Source organism: Eurosta solidaginis, chromosome 3 (genome assembly GCF_040869045.1).
Source record: "Eurosta solidaginis isolate ZX-2024a chromosome 3, ASM4086904v1, whole genome shotgun sequence".
NCBI lineage: Eukaryota > Metazoa > Arthropoda > Insecta > Diptera > Tephritidae > Eurosta > Eurosta solidaginis.
Window position 1 is genome coordinate 201,762,489 of NC_090321.1, and position 19,098 is coordinate 201,781,586.

A 19,098-nucleotide genomic window follows, 5' to 3' on the forward strand; every position below is an offset into this window, starting at 1 on the left:
TAGCAGCACTATTGGCGCCACCTTCGGTATCAAAGCATAAAGGGCGTTCCAATGAGCTATCCAAGTCTGGATTACGACTAAATCTCACTGGAACAATCCGGATCAGTTCAATGAGAGCTGGCAGCACTAAACTCATGTTCAACATTCATTCACATAATAGCGTGCCTATTATTTATCGCCCCTAGAATTTTAGGTTAAAATTCAGTACAAATTATAATTATTATTAGTTCTTTAAACCATGCCACAAACGCTTTATATTTTGCATATAAAAATATGGGTTCCCCCATAAATTCAGAAAACAAAAATTTAAAAAAAATTTATCATAATAATAATGATATAATATTTATTGTTAGGCCTTGAGCTCGATTCGAACCCGCGATCTTCAAATCAGTAGGCCGATATAACAACAAAAATTGTAAATTCATTTGAAAAAGATAAACGCGAAAGAAATTAGTTAATTACATGATTGCTGTTGAACACAATTAAAAATTTTAGATTGTACAACTATTTCTTTATACATAATTCCTTCCAAATAAATAAATGTTTTTGAATTTTGAGAAAAATGTAATGTTTTTTCTGTCGGCTGATTACTTTCTTAATTTTGACTTCTGAATTTTGCTTTCTGAAATTGGACTTCTGAATTTTGACTTCTGAATTTTGCCTTCTGAAATTTGACTTCTGAATTTTCAATCTGAAATTTGACTTCTGCAATTTGACTTCTGAAATTTGCCTTCTGAAATTAGACTTTTGAGATTTGACTTCTGAGTTTTGACCTCTGAATTTTGTCTTTCTGAAAAAAGGGTTCTGACTAATGTTTTCTGACAAAAAATGTGTTTCTGAATTTTTGCTTTCTGAATTTATGGGGGCACCAAAAATATGAGACTTCGCATTTAAAAAGAAAACTAGAATTCTTAAACTTAACAACCGGGATAAAAAGTCAAAACATGTTCAAAATTTCCGGAAGAGTTATCAAAGGTATCCTTTGACCAAAGGCAGCGTTGACTACTAACAATCGTCCAAAGGCTGTTATTTAAATATTTAGTTCTGTTAGGACCAATGCCAAAAACCAATTTCACATATTGTTGTAGTTCCTGTAGTTTTTTTTTATGTTTCGTTGTAGATGCGCGTATGGAAAATGTAACGTTTCTCTACCATGTATAAAATGAATCTAATGTAATTATCTTATGGCCTTAATAATTGGATTTCAGACGTTTAAAGTGAAAATTATGGGTAGTCAAGTGGAAAAAAGTTTGGTAAATATCGGACACCCTAATGCATTTGTCTGTAAGTGCTACCGAGTAAAAGGGTTAGCTCTTACAAAGCTCCCACAAAAAAACGAAATAAACATAGCCACCCTGTAGATCCAAAATCGATCCAGATAAATATGTGGATCATTACGTTGTTGCATTTTCATGTTAAATTTTTATCAGGATCTGGATCAGTGTTCATTGGAAAAGTTTATAGAAATTTAGAAATATTCAGTGTCTTTTTTTGTAAATATTTACTGTAGGGTGTTTCAAAATTCCCTATCTTAAAATTTGGTTGAAGAACGCCATTTTTCCAGAATTTATAAACGCCCTATCTCAGTTGAAATTGTATTGAGTTCATGCTGCGGGGGTCGTTTTTGAGACAAATGCTGAAAAAATGGAATCTTCAAATATTTACCGGAGACACGCCATTTTCGTAACGGTAGCCAAACTAGGATGATCTGCTGTCGATATGTAAAAGAAAAAATTACGAAAATAGTATGTATGTATGTATGTATGTACGAAGCGAGTTTAATATATTGTACAATGTAGAAAAAAGGCGTTAGAATTCAGTTAAAGCGCGGTATTCACAACGCAAGAAATGAAAAATTCCATAAAGGAAAACCCCATGATTCAATCACAAGAGGTTTGCTCGACAGACACATTTTTTGACAATTGCAGCCATTTTGCTCCCAAATCGAACTGAAATCCGTTAACTGTGTTGTTTCTTTGCGAATTTTCGAAAAATATTAGTAGTAGAAATAGGAAGCAATCAGTTTACAACTACGCGATAAGTACTTAACTGCATAATTCTTTAGAACATTTATTTTAATTTTATGATGAAATTATTAACTATGCCATGATCTATTAGTGTGCCAGAACATAGGTTATATGAAAAGTACGGACACCATGGAGTCATGAACTTTCATAAACTTATGAACATTCGAAAACTAAACCAATTGAAAATTCATCTTTCAACGTCAAAACCTCGACTATTAAATCGAATCACGTAAAAATGTCATTAGTAAATAATGGATATGCCATAGCGAAATGTACTCATTGGGCATGTTAACTTATTCAGGTAAAAGTCTAGAACAAGAGTCTACTGCTAATACGCGTCCAAAAATATCGAGAGAGGTGACCTCGACAACAATCGGAGAATGGGTTTATATTTGGAATATTATGCATATTCGGACCTCGTGAGGTAGTATCAAATGAACGTATTCCGAATATTCTAAATTAACGGTTTATCCGGAATGCTTCCATGAATACTTAACGGAAAAGAGCTTTCCGAAATTTCAGAATAAAAAGGTGAATTCTCCCTGTGTAGCAGGACCGCACAAAAGCTTAACTCTTCTGTCAAAGCCAATGCCGGAATATAAAGTTCTAAGACAATAAGCCATTTTCTTTTATTTTTATTTTTGTCAGTTCATTGCGGCGTATCACACCATGTCGGCTGCTTGTTCAAAATCGTGCTATCCCAAAATATTTTTCAAAAATTTCCCAATTCAGGATTTGTCACAAAACCGCGCTATTTTAGAGTTAGATTGAAGAACGCTTCATCTCAGAATGCTTTTCATTAACTCCCTCTTATTGCAAAATGCATTGAACTTATGCTCATATAGGGAGTTTTTGAAATATATTTTGGGATAAAATTCTAACGTACGGCATTCTTCAAACAATTTCTGAAAGAATGTCCAAACCAACATAACTTTATCAATTCACGAAATATTTAGTAGAAAATGAATTATTTCCCCAAAAACTTTTGGCCTTTAGAAATTTATTATCATTACTAATATACTACCAAAGATACTTAACTACTACAATTTCACTGAAGGGGATTGAATTATTCCCCGTTTTCCTTACTTCGTAAAAGCAACCCGTCCAGATTTTTCAATTTGGGAGTGTCAAAGATCTGTCATCATTGAAGAACAAACCTCTAGTAATTGAATCAGGGGAAAACCCTCAGAAAATGCTCAAGAAAAATTTCGTTTGCCAAGTAGTATTCACCTCTTAAGAAAACTCATACGCTTTCTACTACTTTTTTTTACATATTTCTTAGCAAACGTGCAATCGAGATTTTGCCTAGAAATATTTGTGCGTTTTAGTTTTTCTTGAGCAAAAACCCTGTTGGAAATCGGGCAGTTTAATACCAGGGATACAAGTGACTGTATTTATTAGTTTTTTGAATGGAATTAACAATTCTATTTGTACACAAGTGTCCTTCTTCTCTTTTTTAGTGTATTCCCTTTAACTTGAGTTTTTTAATTGAGTACATTTTCATTATACTATGTTCAAACAGAAAAATAAATTGAGGCAATTTCGATTTAAATTGAGTGGCGTTCATACAACTCAATTTATCTTAACCAATAGTAATTTTATAGATGATTGGCTCATCTCTACAGCAAAAACATACCTGTGTTCAGACTGTCAAAATGTGAGTGTTGGTATTAGGCGAATGGAATGGAATGAAAACATTAAACTTTGAAATTTTTGTGTGTTGTATGAAAATGTGGTCAATGTTTGGTTTCATTTTGAGTTGACCATCTTTTGACAATCCCTACTCCAGTGAAATGAAAAAAATCAAATCAGCTGATGAGATGAGCCAACCATATAGTTGAGCCATGTGTAACTGACGTTTAAATCTACTCAATAAACACACTTTACAAGGTTGCATTTGTAGTTTGAAACAATTTAGTACACAATTTTTTTTTAAATTGGCAATTTATTATTACAATTTGCGTAATAAATTGCCCAAATGGTATAAATTGCCAATTTGGTGTGTGTTTGCACATAGTATTACGAATATGTTAATTTGAACAAGTTTTCTCCTAATGCATTGCTCAATCTGATTTGTGTGTCTTGCAGAGAAGTAACGCCGCACTCAAGATATATCATATATGTATATTATTCCTAATTGATGTTTTTATGTACGGGTCCCTTTTTCGCTCTTATTTGGAATCCAAATCTCTGAATAAAGTTTTGGTTGTAAAGATGGAGATTCGGGTTATTAGCGAGCTTTGGGCAATTTTGGTCGCAGTGCTTTTGTTTAGCTATATTTTATTAAAATAATTTGTTAAAAATAAACGGTTGTGAGCACACAGAGAAATCTATTTGTACTATGGCACTATTGTGAATATTTGTACTGCATTACCGGCAGTTGTTTTTGTACGCTAGATGTCAGGGCAAGCTGTAAGTTTTAATGGATTGATGGCAGTTGCTATTATACGCTGGATGACAACGCAAGCTGTTAGTTAATAGAACAGCTGATTTCTGTTGATATTTGATAGGAGACTTTTATATTGGTTGCGCTAGATGCGCAGATGCGCACGGATCAGGCTCGTACATATGTATATGCAATTTTTCTGGAGCGTTTTCTTATGAAGTGGATACCGCGCTTAATGCAAACGAAATCAGAAAGAACCGTTGGAGCGGTATATTCGCATATTTTGTTTATTAATACGAAGATCAGAACTGCGAACTGTTATTATATAAAGGAATGCCTGCAGACGCCTAAGCAGATGCAACAGTTCCAAGTTTAGATAACGCAAGAGAAATGCTTATAAGCCTATGTATCAAACATATTTTTCAGGAATTAAAGAATGAATGCAAATTTAGATTTACATTTCTTATTTTAATATAAGCATATACATTTTTTGCAAAATTTTCAAAAACATTGCGACAGCATAATTTTTTTTGTTTATATCTCACACATTTCGATGAAAAAGGAATAATACAGGGTGTTACGTTTTTGACAGCCAAGTGAAAAAAAAGTCATTTCAATGTGTGTTTGCAGATAGTGGGTAGATCAGAGAAATTTTAAGTTTTAATTTTTTTTATTTGATTCCATATATATATATACATACGCTCTATATTTTATATGAACTGTACAGAAATCATTTCTATAGCGTAATACTAACAAAGTATTGTTTTCTCTGTTTTTTTGTTTTTTTTTTTGTTTTTTTTTTTGTAATAAAAGTGCTGCTTTCTTTTAAAATATGTACCTACAGTACACACAAAAATACTTTCGCAACGGTATGCTGTCATACACCAATTTTAAGCATTACTATGAAATTTTAGAGAAATTTATAAAAATCGAATCAAAATGTTCTGTATATAATTGAATCCTGAAATACATTTTTCGGTTTCTTAATAAATGTGTTAGCAATTTCACACAGAAAGCTAATGAATTAATTAGGCAAGTTTAAGTTTACCTGCCACTTTGTTCGATAACATATAATTTTGCTGCTCATCTCAGCTTAAGCGGTCTAAGTGACAGGGTTAAACTCTAGTCAACTTTAACTGGAGTTTAAACGCGCACTGAAAATCTGAACCTAAAGCCCTTATTGAACTCAATCTTTCATACTAAATACAAATTTTTAATCAACTCATTATTGCTTTATTGACTGCCTAATGGAGTGAAAAATCTAGCCGGTTTTGCTTGGTGTTTCGGATTTTATTGTCAATGTAACAAATGACAATCAAAAATAATTTATCTTCAATTATTTAGGAAAAATAGAAAAACCCCAGAAAAATGTAAATTTTTATTTCTGCCGCATTTGCAGCAAAAGAAAAAATGATTTTTTTTTTAAATAGGCACATATTTGCTTAAGTGCAACAACATTTATGAATAGTTGCGTATGCATTTTATTTTGATTTTCTTCACAGCTTCAGTTATTCTTCTCCACTTCAACTATTTTTTGTAAAAAGCAAAATATTTTTTCGGGGCTGCTGACAGATGTTCGTTAATGAAGCATGTGGTCCCGTGTGAAAAGGAAAAATTAATTATTTCATGGAAAGAAATTGTGATTCCATTAAGTTTCTGTGTGAAATTGGTAATAGTTAACATATATAGTTTTCGTGGCATAACTCATTCAAGGCGAATCCATACCAGGTGGTGACAAAGCGAATTCAACCAATTCGCCGTGCAGAAGAATGTCAAGTTAAAAGAAAATTTTTATTGATTTCGATTAACTGACATATTAAAGTACAAGGCGCTGTATGAAAAATAGTAAAGAAGAAGCAATCAGCTGTTGGGATAACATCTGTAGTGGAATTCACTAACCTTTTTAACCACATTTGCCATCGCTTTATTTGCGAATCGATAATTATAACGATTTCGTTATTCAGTAACTAATTTGTATCGATATTTTTTTATCGACGAAATAAACGGCAAGTAAATTAAAAAAAAAATAAATGTAAGGCGCGATAACCTCCGAAGAGATCTAAGGCCGAGCTTCTCTTCCAATTTGCGTCGTGATCCTCTTGATTTTCCCTACAAATTGGCCGGACGGGACCTACATGTTTTATGCCGACTCCGAACGGCATCTGCAAAGCAGATGAGTTTTCACTGAGAGCTTTTCATGGCAGAAATACACCCGGAGTGCTTGCCAAACACTGCCGAGGGGCGACCCCGCTTAGAAAAATTTTCTTCTAATTGAAAAATCTTATTTCTAAAATTTTGATGTTGCTTTGTCCGGGAGTTGAACCCAGGGCATACGGTGTGATAGGCGGAGCACGCTACCATCACATCACGGTGGCCGCAAGTAAATTGGCTGCGTTAAAAATCACGAAATTAATATTTCTGGCAAATTTAGTTAAAAAAGAAATTCGGAGCTTTAATTAAATACTTTCAAACACGAAAAGCTGCTTTATAAATCAAATGGCATTTGAGTACTTGGCGTACGTTTTATCACAAAATGAAGAATTACTAAGTCCATCGCCAGTGCACAGACACCTTCTTATTGAAGTAGATAACCCATTCCACTTGAATGCAACGGAGTTTCGAAAGCTGTACCGACACCCCAGACTGGGCTAATTATATTATTTCTCAACGTGATGGTCAATTAAGGGGTACAAGAATAACTGCGATATCAACAGAGAAAAAAAAGAAATGAATACCGCATGTACTTACATTTTGTTAAAATATGTGAAAACTTGCACAATAATGGCTTTTAAAAGCAGTTAGTATATGGTATTTATTTGTTTTAGGCATTCCTTTTGTGCTTTTCGCATTTTTTAGGTTTCTTTAAACTGTGCTGCCACCTTTCTACTATTAAAACGAAATTTAAATGTCATTTTTTTCGATTCGTTAAAACTCAGTTAGTGAATAGTGCAATCGATAAGGCAAGCGACAAAATCGTTAATTAAATTCTCGACAAATCGCATCGTTATAAGTTAGTGAATTCCACTACTGGTACCGGATTCGCCTGGAACTCACTAAAGTTTTTTCTGAAACTAATCGATAAAATGAAAATAAAGAAAATAACTGAGTAAATGTGCTAATAGAATTTTGCTGCCATCTTTATGTTCTATCTTTTTCATTCTTGTTCATACCTATCCTGATGAAAGCCATTGGTTAATTTTTCATAAAATATATATTAAAAAATTTTTTTTTTATTTTTTTACTAAGTATTTTTTGTTATTATGTTTATTAATTTATTTTTTATTCTTAAGGTGTTTTTTTTTTTACATTTATTATTTACATGTGTAATTTTTAGGTATGCGCGTTATATACACACATATACCTACACACACATATTAAAACAATACGATAACCTGACGATATTAGTAAAAATTTTTTTTTACATAAACATAAATAAAAAATAAATATTTGAAGACTACAATATTGTTGTTGATGTGTTTTAAGGACGATTTTGAAACCGCAGTTGGCAAGTGCGTAGTGGAGAGAGACATACAAAAACGCAGAAGTATACAAATGAAGAAGAAACTTAATAAGAAAAAAATTACGTTAATAGAAACGAATGCGGCAAATGAGCGCAGGAAAAGAAATTAAGTAACTTCATTCACATGCCTATACAATATTCAAAAGTTAAAACAAAAAAAAAAAATATTAAAACGAATTAATATCCTTAATTAACTATTTAGAAGTAGCATAAATAGAAAACAGAAAATTAAGTATGTATGTATGTATGCATTATGCAATGTAAACAGAGAGAGACAGAGACGAAAGTGAAACAAAAATATGTACTAGTGGATGGCATTAATTATGCGTTTCTCTTTGTAATACATAATGAAAAAAAGGAAATTTTGTTTTCTATTAAATGTGAGAAATTCATGAACAATTTGTTTGTCAGCAAATTCTCTTTAAATTTAAGAAAAATTGTTAGTATGATAAAAATTAATATAAGCCTAAAATTGACTTAAAATATTTCAATGTAAAAAATAGTTCATATAGTGATAAAATATGCTACAATAAAAATATATAAAGTAGCACAAAATATATATATATATACATATATATATATTAATAAATATATGAAGTATGGAATGAAACATAAAATTCTATAAATTGCATTTGTTTTATTTAGTAGTTCATACTGTACAACTTTAGGTTTGGTGGGTAGACTTTTGGTGTGTGTTGTTGCTTTTTTAACGTTGTTATTTGTATTGTAGAAGTTATTGAAATGGTTTCTTACAGTTTATTTCACAAGTTTTCCATTTGCCATTGTTATTATATTTTAACTCTTTTTACACCTTAGTTACTTTAAACCAGGCCTGGGTAACGATATAAACGAAAATATTTAGTTTTGAATTAAACAAAAAAATTATCAAAAACATTCAATTTCGTCAAAACCTTATTTTTAACGATAACAAAAACAAGTAAAGAACTCTTAAGTTCGTTTGAAACCGAACATTACATACCCAGCTGTACACTTGAAATGCTGTTGTTGTTTGTTTTGTGTGCTTAATAGTGTTACAAGGCTGCGCAATAATACATATACATACATATGGTTATATTCTGAACTAATTTTCGTTTACGCGAAGCAAAGAGGCTAACACCAATGAACTTGAGCGGGTAATAATGCAGTTTTCCTTCAGATATAGGGATTTCCCGACTGTTTATTTTAAAATAAAGATATAACAGAACAAGGTGCTAAAGGGAGTTAAAGCTAAGACTCCGGCTTTCTCGGAGGTGCCAAAGGGAGTTAACACTAAGCCTCCGGCTTTTCCCGAGAAGATGAGTGATGTGGCAAAGCAGTCACTGACTGTGGCGCTCGTTGATCGTAGCAGTCCTTTCGTACAGATGACTACTGAAAGGTGGAGATCTGTAGAAAGGGAACTTATGTATTAGCTTAATGCTTAAGATGATGCGGGAACAACCAAGTAAGCCCCTTCCAACCTATGATTCGGGGGGATGGTATAATGGTGTGAAGATGATAGTGTGCGACAACATCGCGAGCTTGCGGTGGCTGTAGGAAGTGGTTCCAAACCTCCAAAGGCAAGGCACGAACGCGCGGTTTGAGGCGGTGTATAAAGCGCAAATCCCCACGGTACCAAAAGTTAAGGTATGGATACCATTCATGATGATGTCGGAGGATACACTGCGACTTCTGCAGAATTAGAATCCGAACATACCGACACAGGATTGGAAGGTACTTACTGTATCTCGGCCTACGGAGGAAGGTCAGTTCTACATCCTCCAAATAAACAAGCAGGCGGAGGATATATTGTACACGCAGTTTGGAAAAATGCCCTTTGGTACAGGCAAAATTTATATGCGTCTCAGGAAAAGAAGTCCCTAGGATAAAAATCCTAACACGCTGGAAGTGGGCGAAGTCGAAAAGGACCTCAAAAGCCTACGGGAGAAAAGACAGATCGAGGTAGCCGACGTCACCACGAAGGTGTTAGAAGAGGACCAACAGCCAGATGGTGCTGTGAGTCGCACAGAGGAACACCCGGCACAACAGTTACAAGAGGCTGAAGGGGGCTTCGAACACTCTTAAATCAAAAGGGCAAGGGGAGGACGACGACGTCACGACGAAGGTGCTGGAGGGGGACAAACAGCCCAATGAGGAGGGTTCGTTTGACGTGGCGCGGATCCAGGAGCCGTGTCTCTCATCGGGAGGAAAGGTTTTTGGACTTAGCGCGCCCGGATTTGGCGTTTACTATGCGCAAACGGAAGGACGGGTGCGAGCTGTAGTAATGGTAAGGAAACAGCTGCATTCATCTCATGGAAGAGTTTCTGTACGGACATATAGTGATCCAGCGAAACAGCAGGGTTGAGAAAAGTCCTAGCAACGGGAAATATAGTCCAGGGACTAATAAAGGAAGAGAACGGGGAATGGTCACGTAATAGTGAGGAATCCCTTGAGGTGCTTCTCGATAAACACTTCCCATCGAGAGATGGTTTAGAAGAGCCAGCAGACACCACTCACACTTCGATCACGGAGCGGGTAGTGCCGGGCTTGGTGACCGATACCAAGATCGAGTGGGCAGTGAAGACGTTTAAATCGCCGGGCTCAGATGGTATATTCCCGGCCATGCTACAAGTTTCAAGGCGGTCGTGGAATGACTTAAAATAATATTCGATGGGTGCATAAGACTGTATCATGTACCGCACTCTTGGAGAACTGCCCGTGTAGCTTTCCTACCAAAGGCGGGGAGATTGGTCACGTGTATCCTAAAGATTATAGATCCATTAGCTTATTATCATTTCTGCTCAAAACCTTTGAGAGGCTGATAGGTGTGTACATAAAGTCCAACGTGGATGAAAAGCTGCTCTCCACAACACAGCATGCGTACACCAAAGGCAAGTCGGTAGACACCGCATTGCATAGGGTGGTAATAAGCATAGAGAAAGCCCTGGAATATAAGGAATATTCTCTAGGAGTCTTCTTAGACATTGCCGGAGCTCTCAATAGTGTTTCTAAATGGGCGATTAACAATAAACAGAATAAATAAACAGAACCTACAGGCTGCCAGATTACTGTAGCGTTTTCCAAGCGGAAGTATTAGCCGTAACCAAAGCAGTAGAAACACTGGAAGAGAATAGCTGAAGCTGCAACCGTGTTAACTTTTATATTGACAGTCAAGCAGCAATTAAGGCAATAATCTCGCATACCACAGCATCTAAATGCGTATTAGAGTGTAAGCAGTCCCTAGAGAGAATCGGGACAGGGAGAATCATACATCTATATTGGGTCCCAGGGCATATGGGAATAGATGGGAATGAAAAAGCGGATGAACAAGCTAAAAAGGGCGCATCTCTTGAAGCTTGCTCCGTAGACGTAGCAATTAGACTGGGCGAAATTAAGCGAAGGCGAGAGGTGCACATAATCGACCAAGCAGGAAAGGCGTGGGCTCAAGCTCGGGGCTGTAAAGTGTCGAAGATTATGTGCAGGTCTTACAACCTTAGACTAACAAAGTTGCTTCTATCATTAAAAAGAGAGGACTGTAGACTCATGACGGGTATTCTGACTGGACACTGCCTTCTGGCGTCACATGCCTTTAAATTAGGCTTGGTCAGTGATAGCAGATGTAGGAGGTGCGGGCTGGAGGAGGAAACGATCGAGCACGTTCTGTGCTCTTGCCCTGCGCTTGCCAAGCTAAGACTCCAGCTATTAGGAGTGATACAGGAAAATATGTGTACCCAATTTTGTTACGATATGTAAATTTTTTTTCGAGTTATGGCTCCTGAAAAATTGAAAATTGTTTAGACAACGAAAGGGGCGGTGCCACACCCATTTTCAAAAAATTTAATGTTATACGAAGGTTGTTATTTATATCTTGAGCCTTGGCAACACTAATTGTTTGCCGGCGCCATCTGACGTTTTCATTGAAAGTTTAACGTTTTTAAGCATAATCTTCTTCAGAAAATTTTGACATTTAAGCACAATTTGTGTTGTTTACAGTAACTTAAAAATTGTATCTCAGCGAAAAAATTGAATTAACTCGTGAAAATTTTCGTGCGATGATTTCTTACGACTTTCGACGTGGATTATCAAGACAGGAGTGCTTTGAACAACTTACTTCCGCTTTTGGTGATGAAGCCCCATCCTTTGCTACTGTGAAACGCTGGTATGACGAATTCCATCGCGACCGACGTTCGCTCAGGGACGAAAGTCGTGAGGGTCGTCCAAAATCAGTTGTTGTGCAACAAAACATTGACGCTGTGCGCAAACTTATATTGTTGCGTTGGATGCCGCATAATTTGACAAAAGCTCAAAAAGATGCTCGTGTCAATTGTTGCAAAGAAATGCTCAAGAAATACAATCGCGATGCATCAAAAGCTATATATAACATCTATACACAGGCGACGAATCTTGGATTTATGCGTATGAGCCCGAAAAAAAACAGCAATCCACTGTATGGGTCTTCCAAGATGAGCCAAATCCAACAAAAGTGATTCGTGCGCGAAGCTCTTCGAAGCAAATGAGCGCCTGGTTCTTCGGAATAACTGGACATATGGCTACCGTGCCATTAGAGCAACGAAGTACGGTGAATTCCGAATGGTACACAACCATTTGTTTGCCAGTAGTGCTTGGTGATATACGGAAGAAAAAGCGGCAACGAAGGATCATTCTTCATCATGACAATGCCAGCTCTCACACATCGGCTGAAACAACCGTCTATTTGACTATCCAAAACGTCGAACTAATGAGTCACCCTCCGTACAGCCCTGATCTGGCGTCAAATGATTTCCGCAAATCAAGAATAAATTGCGTGGCCAACGTATTTTTTTTCGGCCCTGAAGAAGTCGGTGGTGCATTCAAAAACCATGTTTTGGATATACCTTAATCGGAGTGGAAAAAGTGCTACGAAAATTGGTTTGAACGCATGCAAAAGTGTATTGATTATCATGGAGAATACTTCGAAAAACAATAAAGCCATTTTCGATAATAAATTACTGTCTTTTCATTATTAGGCTCAAAATATAAAAAGCAACCCTCGTAATTCAATTTAGAAAGTAAAATTCTACCGATACAAAACTCTTTTTCGCTAAGATATAGCTTATTATTTTCGTCTACGACCCTTTTAAAAATCTTTTATATAAAAGTGGGCATGGTCCTTAACCGATTTCGTTAATTTTTCTTGAATACATTCCTTATAGTAAACGCAACCTCTCTGCTGAATTTTGTTACGATAGGTTTAACGATTTTTGATTTATGATTAATAATATTTAAAATTGATTTTATCGCAAGTGGGTGGTGCCACGCCCATTTAAAATTTTTTTTCCAAATTTTTATCAATATCAGTCCCCACGTAAAATTTCAACATTCTAGGTGTATTATTTGCTAAATAATCAGGTTTTTTGTGTTTTCCAAAATGTTATATATATAAAAAGTGGGCGTGGTTATCATCCGATTTCGCTCATTTTCAATATCAATATATTCTGGGTCCAGATAAGCTCGTGTAGCAAATTTGCTGAAGATTCTCAATATTTACTCAAGTTATCGTGTTAACGGACAGGCGGACGGACGGACTTGGCTCAATCAAATTTTTTTTTCGATACTGAAGATTTTTATATATGGAAGTCTATATCTATCTCGATTCCTTTATAACTGTACAACCAACCGTTATCCAATCAAATTAATAATACCCTGTGTACAAGTACAGCTGGGTATAAAAATAATGTTCATTTCAGTAACGAGTATTTTTTGTTCGTGTGTGTATGAGATTTAGTATTTAGGTTGAACATACTGGTCCGTGAGGACCTCACATAGACTGAATGAGCCCATAGTTTTAAGATAGTATGTACAACTTAAGTGCATATAAGGTTCTGTATACCTATGTGACACTACTTTATTATACTCAGCCGAGCAGAGCTCACGGAGTATATTAATTTTGTTAGCATAACGGTACCCCGTAACGGCATAAACTAATCGAGATAGATATAGACTTCTCTACATCAAAATGATCTCAAAAGAAATTCATTTAGCCATGTCTGTCCGTCTGTCCGTAAACACGATAACTTCAGCAAATTTCGAGGTGTCTTAATGAAATTTGGTATGTAAGTTCCTGGGCACTCATCTCAGATCGCTATTTAAAATGAATGAAATCGGACTATAACCACGCCCCACTTTTTCGATATCGAAAAACCGAAAAAGTGCGATATTTCATTACCAAAGACAGATACAGCGATGAAACTTGGTAGGTGGCTTGACCTTATGACGCAGAATAGAAAATTTTTAAAATTTTTGACAGTGGGTGTGGCACCGCCCACTTTTAAAAGAAGGTAATTTAAAAGTTTTGCAAGCTGTAATTTTGGAGCTGAGTGTGTAATATTCGGTTACACCCGAACTTAGCCTTCCTTACTTGTTTTGCCTTGGAATCCAAGATAGAAAAACTGACGAAACTTTATCGGAACTTCAAAATACAAAAACAATTTCTACCATGAGAAAGCGAGACCACTATTCCATTCCGCCAAAATTAGTGAGTTTTTTGACATATTTTTGTTAATGTTTTAAATTTAATTTTTACATTAACATTTTTAACAATAAAAACAATGCAAATAACACGGGAAAAATTATTCGGTCTTTGATGGTTCACTTTTTCACAAGAAAGTTGATTTTAGTTGTGTTTTTATGCACAAAATTTTCAAACTAAAAAAAATTCATTTATCAGAAAAAATCATGATGAAATAATAAAGGTGCTGTCAACAACATAACCTCACTTTTTTGGCAGCTCTATTTGCCAGTATTTACTTGTACTACAAAAGTACTAAATTTTTATTGCTAAATTTTTCCTACAAATTTCCTCAAAAATTAAGTTTTCTGCAAAATTTTGTCTATAATCTTTTGGGGAATACAAAGTTATGTTTATGTCTAAAAAATTCTGGTAGCGGCTTACATATTTATTATATCTCTAAACGTATAGTACAATCCAGGCATGCTTAACCAACGAAACGATATCATTTCGTTACGATAATCAACGTTAATAAACGAAACGAAGTCATTTCGTTTCGTTTATTAACGTTAAGATCGTCAAATTAACGAAATGATTTCGTTTCGTTTTCTGCCATATCAAAACGAAAGCAAATCGTTTATGTTGATTATTAATTTCAAACTATGCTGGCAAAGCTGATTGATGGCGGAGTCATTAAAGGTGAAAGCATTAGCCAAGCTGATTGCAACTTTTCTCATGAATTTTGACAGTACAAACATTTCTCAGAGTATTTTTGACATTACCACCAACGAATTACACAAACAAATTACATGGAGTTTGTGTGTGTATGTGCGCTCGTTGTTACCACCTTACGGCTTCACCATGGCTGTAGCATTGCCAGCATAATTCAAACATAAAGTATCACGTTTTTGTTAACGTTTTTAACGTTAACGAAATCTTTTCGTTTCGGTTAAAAACGAGATACAATTTATCTTGATAATTTCTTTATCGATAATATTTCGAAGTGTTTCAACGGAAACGGTGGAAATTTTTTGATAAACGATTAGCTTAACGTTAAGGTGCATCCCTGGTACAATCTAATCCGGTTTCAAATTTCCAAATTATTGTCTAATTTTTTCGATCCGTGCGCCACCTAGCGGAATTTTTTTCTCCTTTTGTTTTTTGTCAAGGTGTCTTAACCTGTCTCTGAGGATTTATATTTGTAGCTCAATGAGAAGTTACTTTAAAATCGATAACACCAACTTTCAAAATTCTTATCTCAATATTTCGATCCGTGCACCACCTAACGGAATTTTTTTCTCCTTCTACTTAGGGCTTACATAGTATTATATTTCTAAACGTATAGTAAAATCTACTCCGATCGTAGTAGAATTCAAAGGCGGTTAGTTATGTATGATAGACAACCCTATAAATTATGCATGCCGAACTTGTCAGAATAAGGGAAAACCTCAACGGGATGAGAACACCTGGATATTAATTTCATCATGAGAAAAAATCATGGCTCAATTATATGGTTGGCTCATCTCATCAGCTGATTTCATTTTTATAATTGCATGGTCGATGGGATTGTCAAAAGGAGATGGCAAACTCAAAATGAATTTCTTACCACACGCAAAAATTGTTTTATGTTTTCATTTCATTCCATTCGCCTAAGAAAAAAACGGCCCAATGTCAAAAAACCTATCGAAATACAAATTGGCTCGTTTGTTTTTAATGAACTAGGTTGTATTTTTCTTGTATTTCGTTAGTTTTTTGAAATATAGTTTAAACACTTACACCAGTACTGAAACCGTATTAGGAGGGAGAGCGACAAAAGAAATAAGAGAAAATAAAGTAGTGTCATATAAGTATTAGCGTGTCGTCGAAAAACTGAAGCTAAATCATCAATGAACTGATTGGACCCTATCAAAGAGAAGGCTCACGATAAGAGAATCGACAAGCACCTTCTTTTTGGCGACATCAAAAAAGCCCTTGACACCGCGAAAATGTGTTCTTTCTAAAGTTAATAAGTTTTTGCCAAATGGCGTTGAGTAACACTATAAGGATTGGAAAGGATCGTTCTGGGCCATTCGAGCCACACTAAAACAGAGAGTGTGTAAGCAGGAAAACTTTATATCTAAGCAAGAACTCCAAATTGCTGCATGCGACGTCCGAGTTCATGGGATTCCCTTCGAGGAAGGGGAAAACTTACAAAAGATTTTCCACCACCTCTGCTTCACGCTAAACTTACAGCCACCCCCCCTAAAAAGTGTTTTTCGGCCGAAACGCAAACTACCCTACGGTACGGTTGATCCCGCCGTTATCATTAAATTTTACACACCCGCGGACCGAAATACGCTGTTGAAAACGATTGCGAGCTTCAGGCGCCACAACAACACCAAAGGGCTGCGACTCGTGCCTGTGGGAATAAATTCCAATGAGCCTATCTTTGTTAATGCATCGCTGACCAAAAACAACTATGAGATCTTCAAGGCTGCGATCCATCTAAAGAAGAGGAAAAAGGTTTCATCGGTGTTCACAATGCGGGGTGTGGTGCATATAAAGTGAAAATTCGGCGACCGACCCGAAGTAGTCCCCAGCCTGAGTTTTCTCGAGAGTCTCGACCCGGAAAACAATACTTCCTTTCGTGAAGACGTCACGCCGGATGCGAACAACGCCCTGGAGGGCCACCAAAGGCTTAACTAACAGCCCCCTTCTAATAAATATTTCTCTTTGCTCTCTTCTAATCTATTCCTTCTCTGTCTTTTTCTCCACCTACAACATCACAAAATCATTAATTATGATGTTAGCCAAATTCAGTGTAAATCATTCACTTAATTATTTTTATAATGTTGGTCTCCGATAATGAGTCCCCGAGTTCCAAAGACTGTCTATCTACTTTGTTGCGCATAGTCAGCAAAAAAGCCAACGGGCTGAAAGTTATTCATATCAATACGCAAAGCCTTTATAAAAAGCTTGACGAGTTGAGGTTTCTGTCAGAAGGCTCCGATATTGATGTCATATGTGTTTCAGAAACATGGTTTTCTTCGTTTCATAGAAATGATATGATGAAGATAAATGGCTACCAACTTTTCAGAGTTGATAGAAGTGGTCATGGTGGTGGTGTTGCGATATATGTAAAAAGTAGTATGTCCTGTAAATTGTGTTGTTGTTCTATTCCAGGTGATCCTGTGGAATATGTGTTTGTTCATATGTTTTCTGATAATAATAGTAGGCTTCTTATCGGCTGTGCATATAGACCGAATCGACTAGTAGATTTTTCCGCGTTTATTGAATTTCTTCAATCGTTACTATTAGACTATGACATTATTATCATCGCTGGAGATTTTAATAGTAACCTACTGGTGGATGCCACTTTAAAACAAAGCATGGAATCTCTGGGACTTTTTCACACAAACTCTGCTATACCAACGCATTTCACAAATACTAACTCTTCTCTATTAGATTTATTTTTTGTCAATGATCTTCATAAAATGATTCACTACACGCAACTATCCGCCTCCTGCTTCTCGAAACACGACCTGATATTCCTAAACTACAACTTCCAAACATCATGTAGGCCAAGTTCGTTCGCGTATCGCGATTACAGAAGTATAGATTATTATTCCCTTGCGGAGTCCGTTGAGTCGGTTGAATGGAGCTTGATTCGTACGTTAATATCGGTTGATGACCAGACAAAGTTTCTGCAGGATAATATAAATAAGTTATTCGATGATCACGTTCCACTAAAAATAAAAACACCTAAATACAAGAATAGCCCTTGGTTCAATGCTACATTAAAACACCTTATCCACATTCGTAACCAAGCCTACTCACGGTGGAAAAGGTACAAAACAGTCGAAGCGCATAGCTGCTTTAAAACAACTCGGCTTATTGCAAACAAAGCCATAAGGCTGGCCAAGGCAAATTATTTTAAGTATAAGTTTAGTTCTGCTTTGAATACAAAAGAAAAGTGGAACAAAATCAAACAAATAGGAATTGGTAAGCCCAAAAGTGACCTGTCTCATCCCCCTGATGTCGACATCAACGAAATAAATAATACTTTTGTAAGACTACCTAACTCAGCCGACAATGTGTGTATTGATAACTACTCCGTACGTGTTAATGTTGACACTAGCCCTTTCGAGTTTGTTTGTGTCGATAATTGTGATGTTGTCCAAGCCATACTTTCTGTGAAGTCTAACGCAATGGGGCTTGATGGTATATGTTCAAAGTTTTTAAAAGTCATTCTTCCCAAAATCCTTCCCCACATTACTTACTTGGTCAACTCAATTTTGACGACCGGTGTCTTCCCAATATACTGGAAAGCTGCAAAAGTTATTCCAATCCGTAAACAAAATAATGAGTATCGACCAATAGCCATACTCCCTTTCCTCTCTAAGGTCGTTGAACGTATTCTACATGGGCAAATCGTATCATATGTACATGAATACAAGCTCCTGTCAGATAGTCAGTCCGGTTTCAGGTCAAAGCGGAGCTGTACAACGGCACTATTATCTGTGACAGAAGAAATTCGTGAGCGAGTGGATGAAAGTTACATGGCCTTCTTAACACTTCTTGACCACTCCAAAGCTTTCGATTCTGTAGACCACACTCTGCTCTGTAGGAAGCTGGAAAACCTATTTAACTTCTCTGGTCATGCAGTTGCCCTTATAAGATCATATCTTGGCGATAGGACTCAAGCAGTACGTATAGATGGTGA

General features: G+C 36.0%; 1 protein-coding gene across 9 annotated transcripts in view; it reads left to right on the top strand.

Annotated features, from left to right (window-relative positions):
- Su(var)2-10 (E3 SUMO-protein ligase Su(var)2-10) overlaps positions 1 to 19,098 on the top strand; it is a 274,287-nt gene that overhangs the window by 106,851 nt on the left and 148,338 nt on the right. Inside the window, exon 9 of one of the 9 annotated variants that reach the window (XM_067774724.1) lies at positions 7,897 to 8,559. The exons of 7 other annotated variants lie outside the window; for them this stretch is intronic. In XM_067774724.1, coding sequence (XP_067630825.1) covers positions 7,897 to 7,907 — 11 coding nt within the window. In that variant the 3' untranslated portion in view covers positions 7,908 to 8,559. One more of the 9 variants, XM_067774723.1, reaches the window with a different exon arrangement.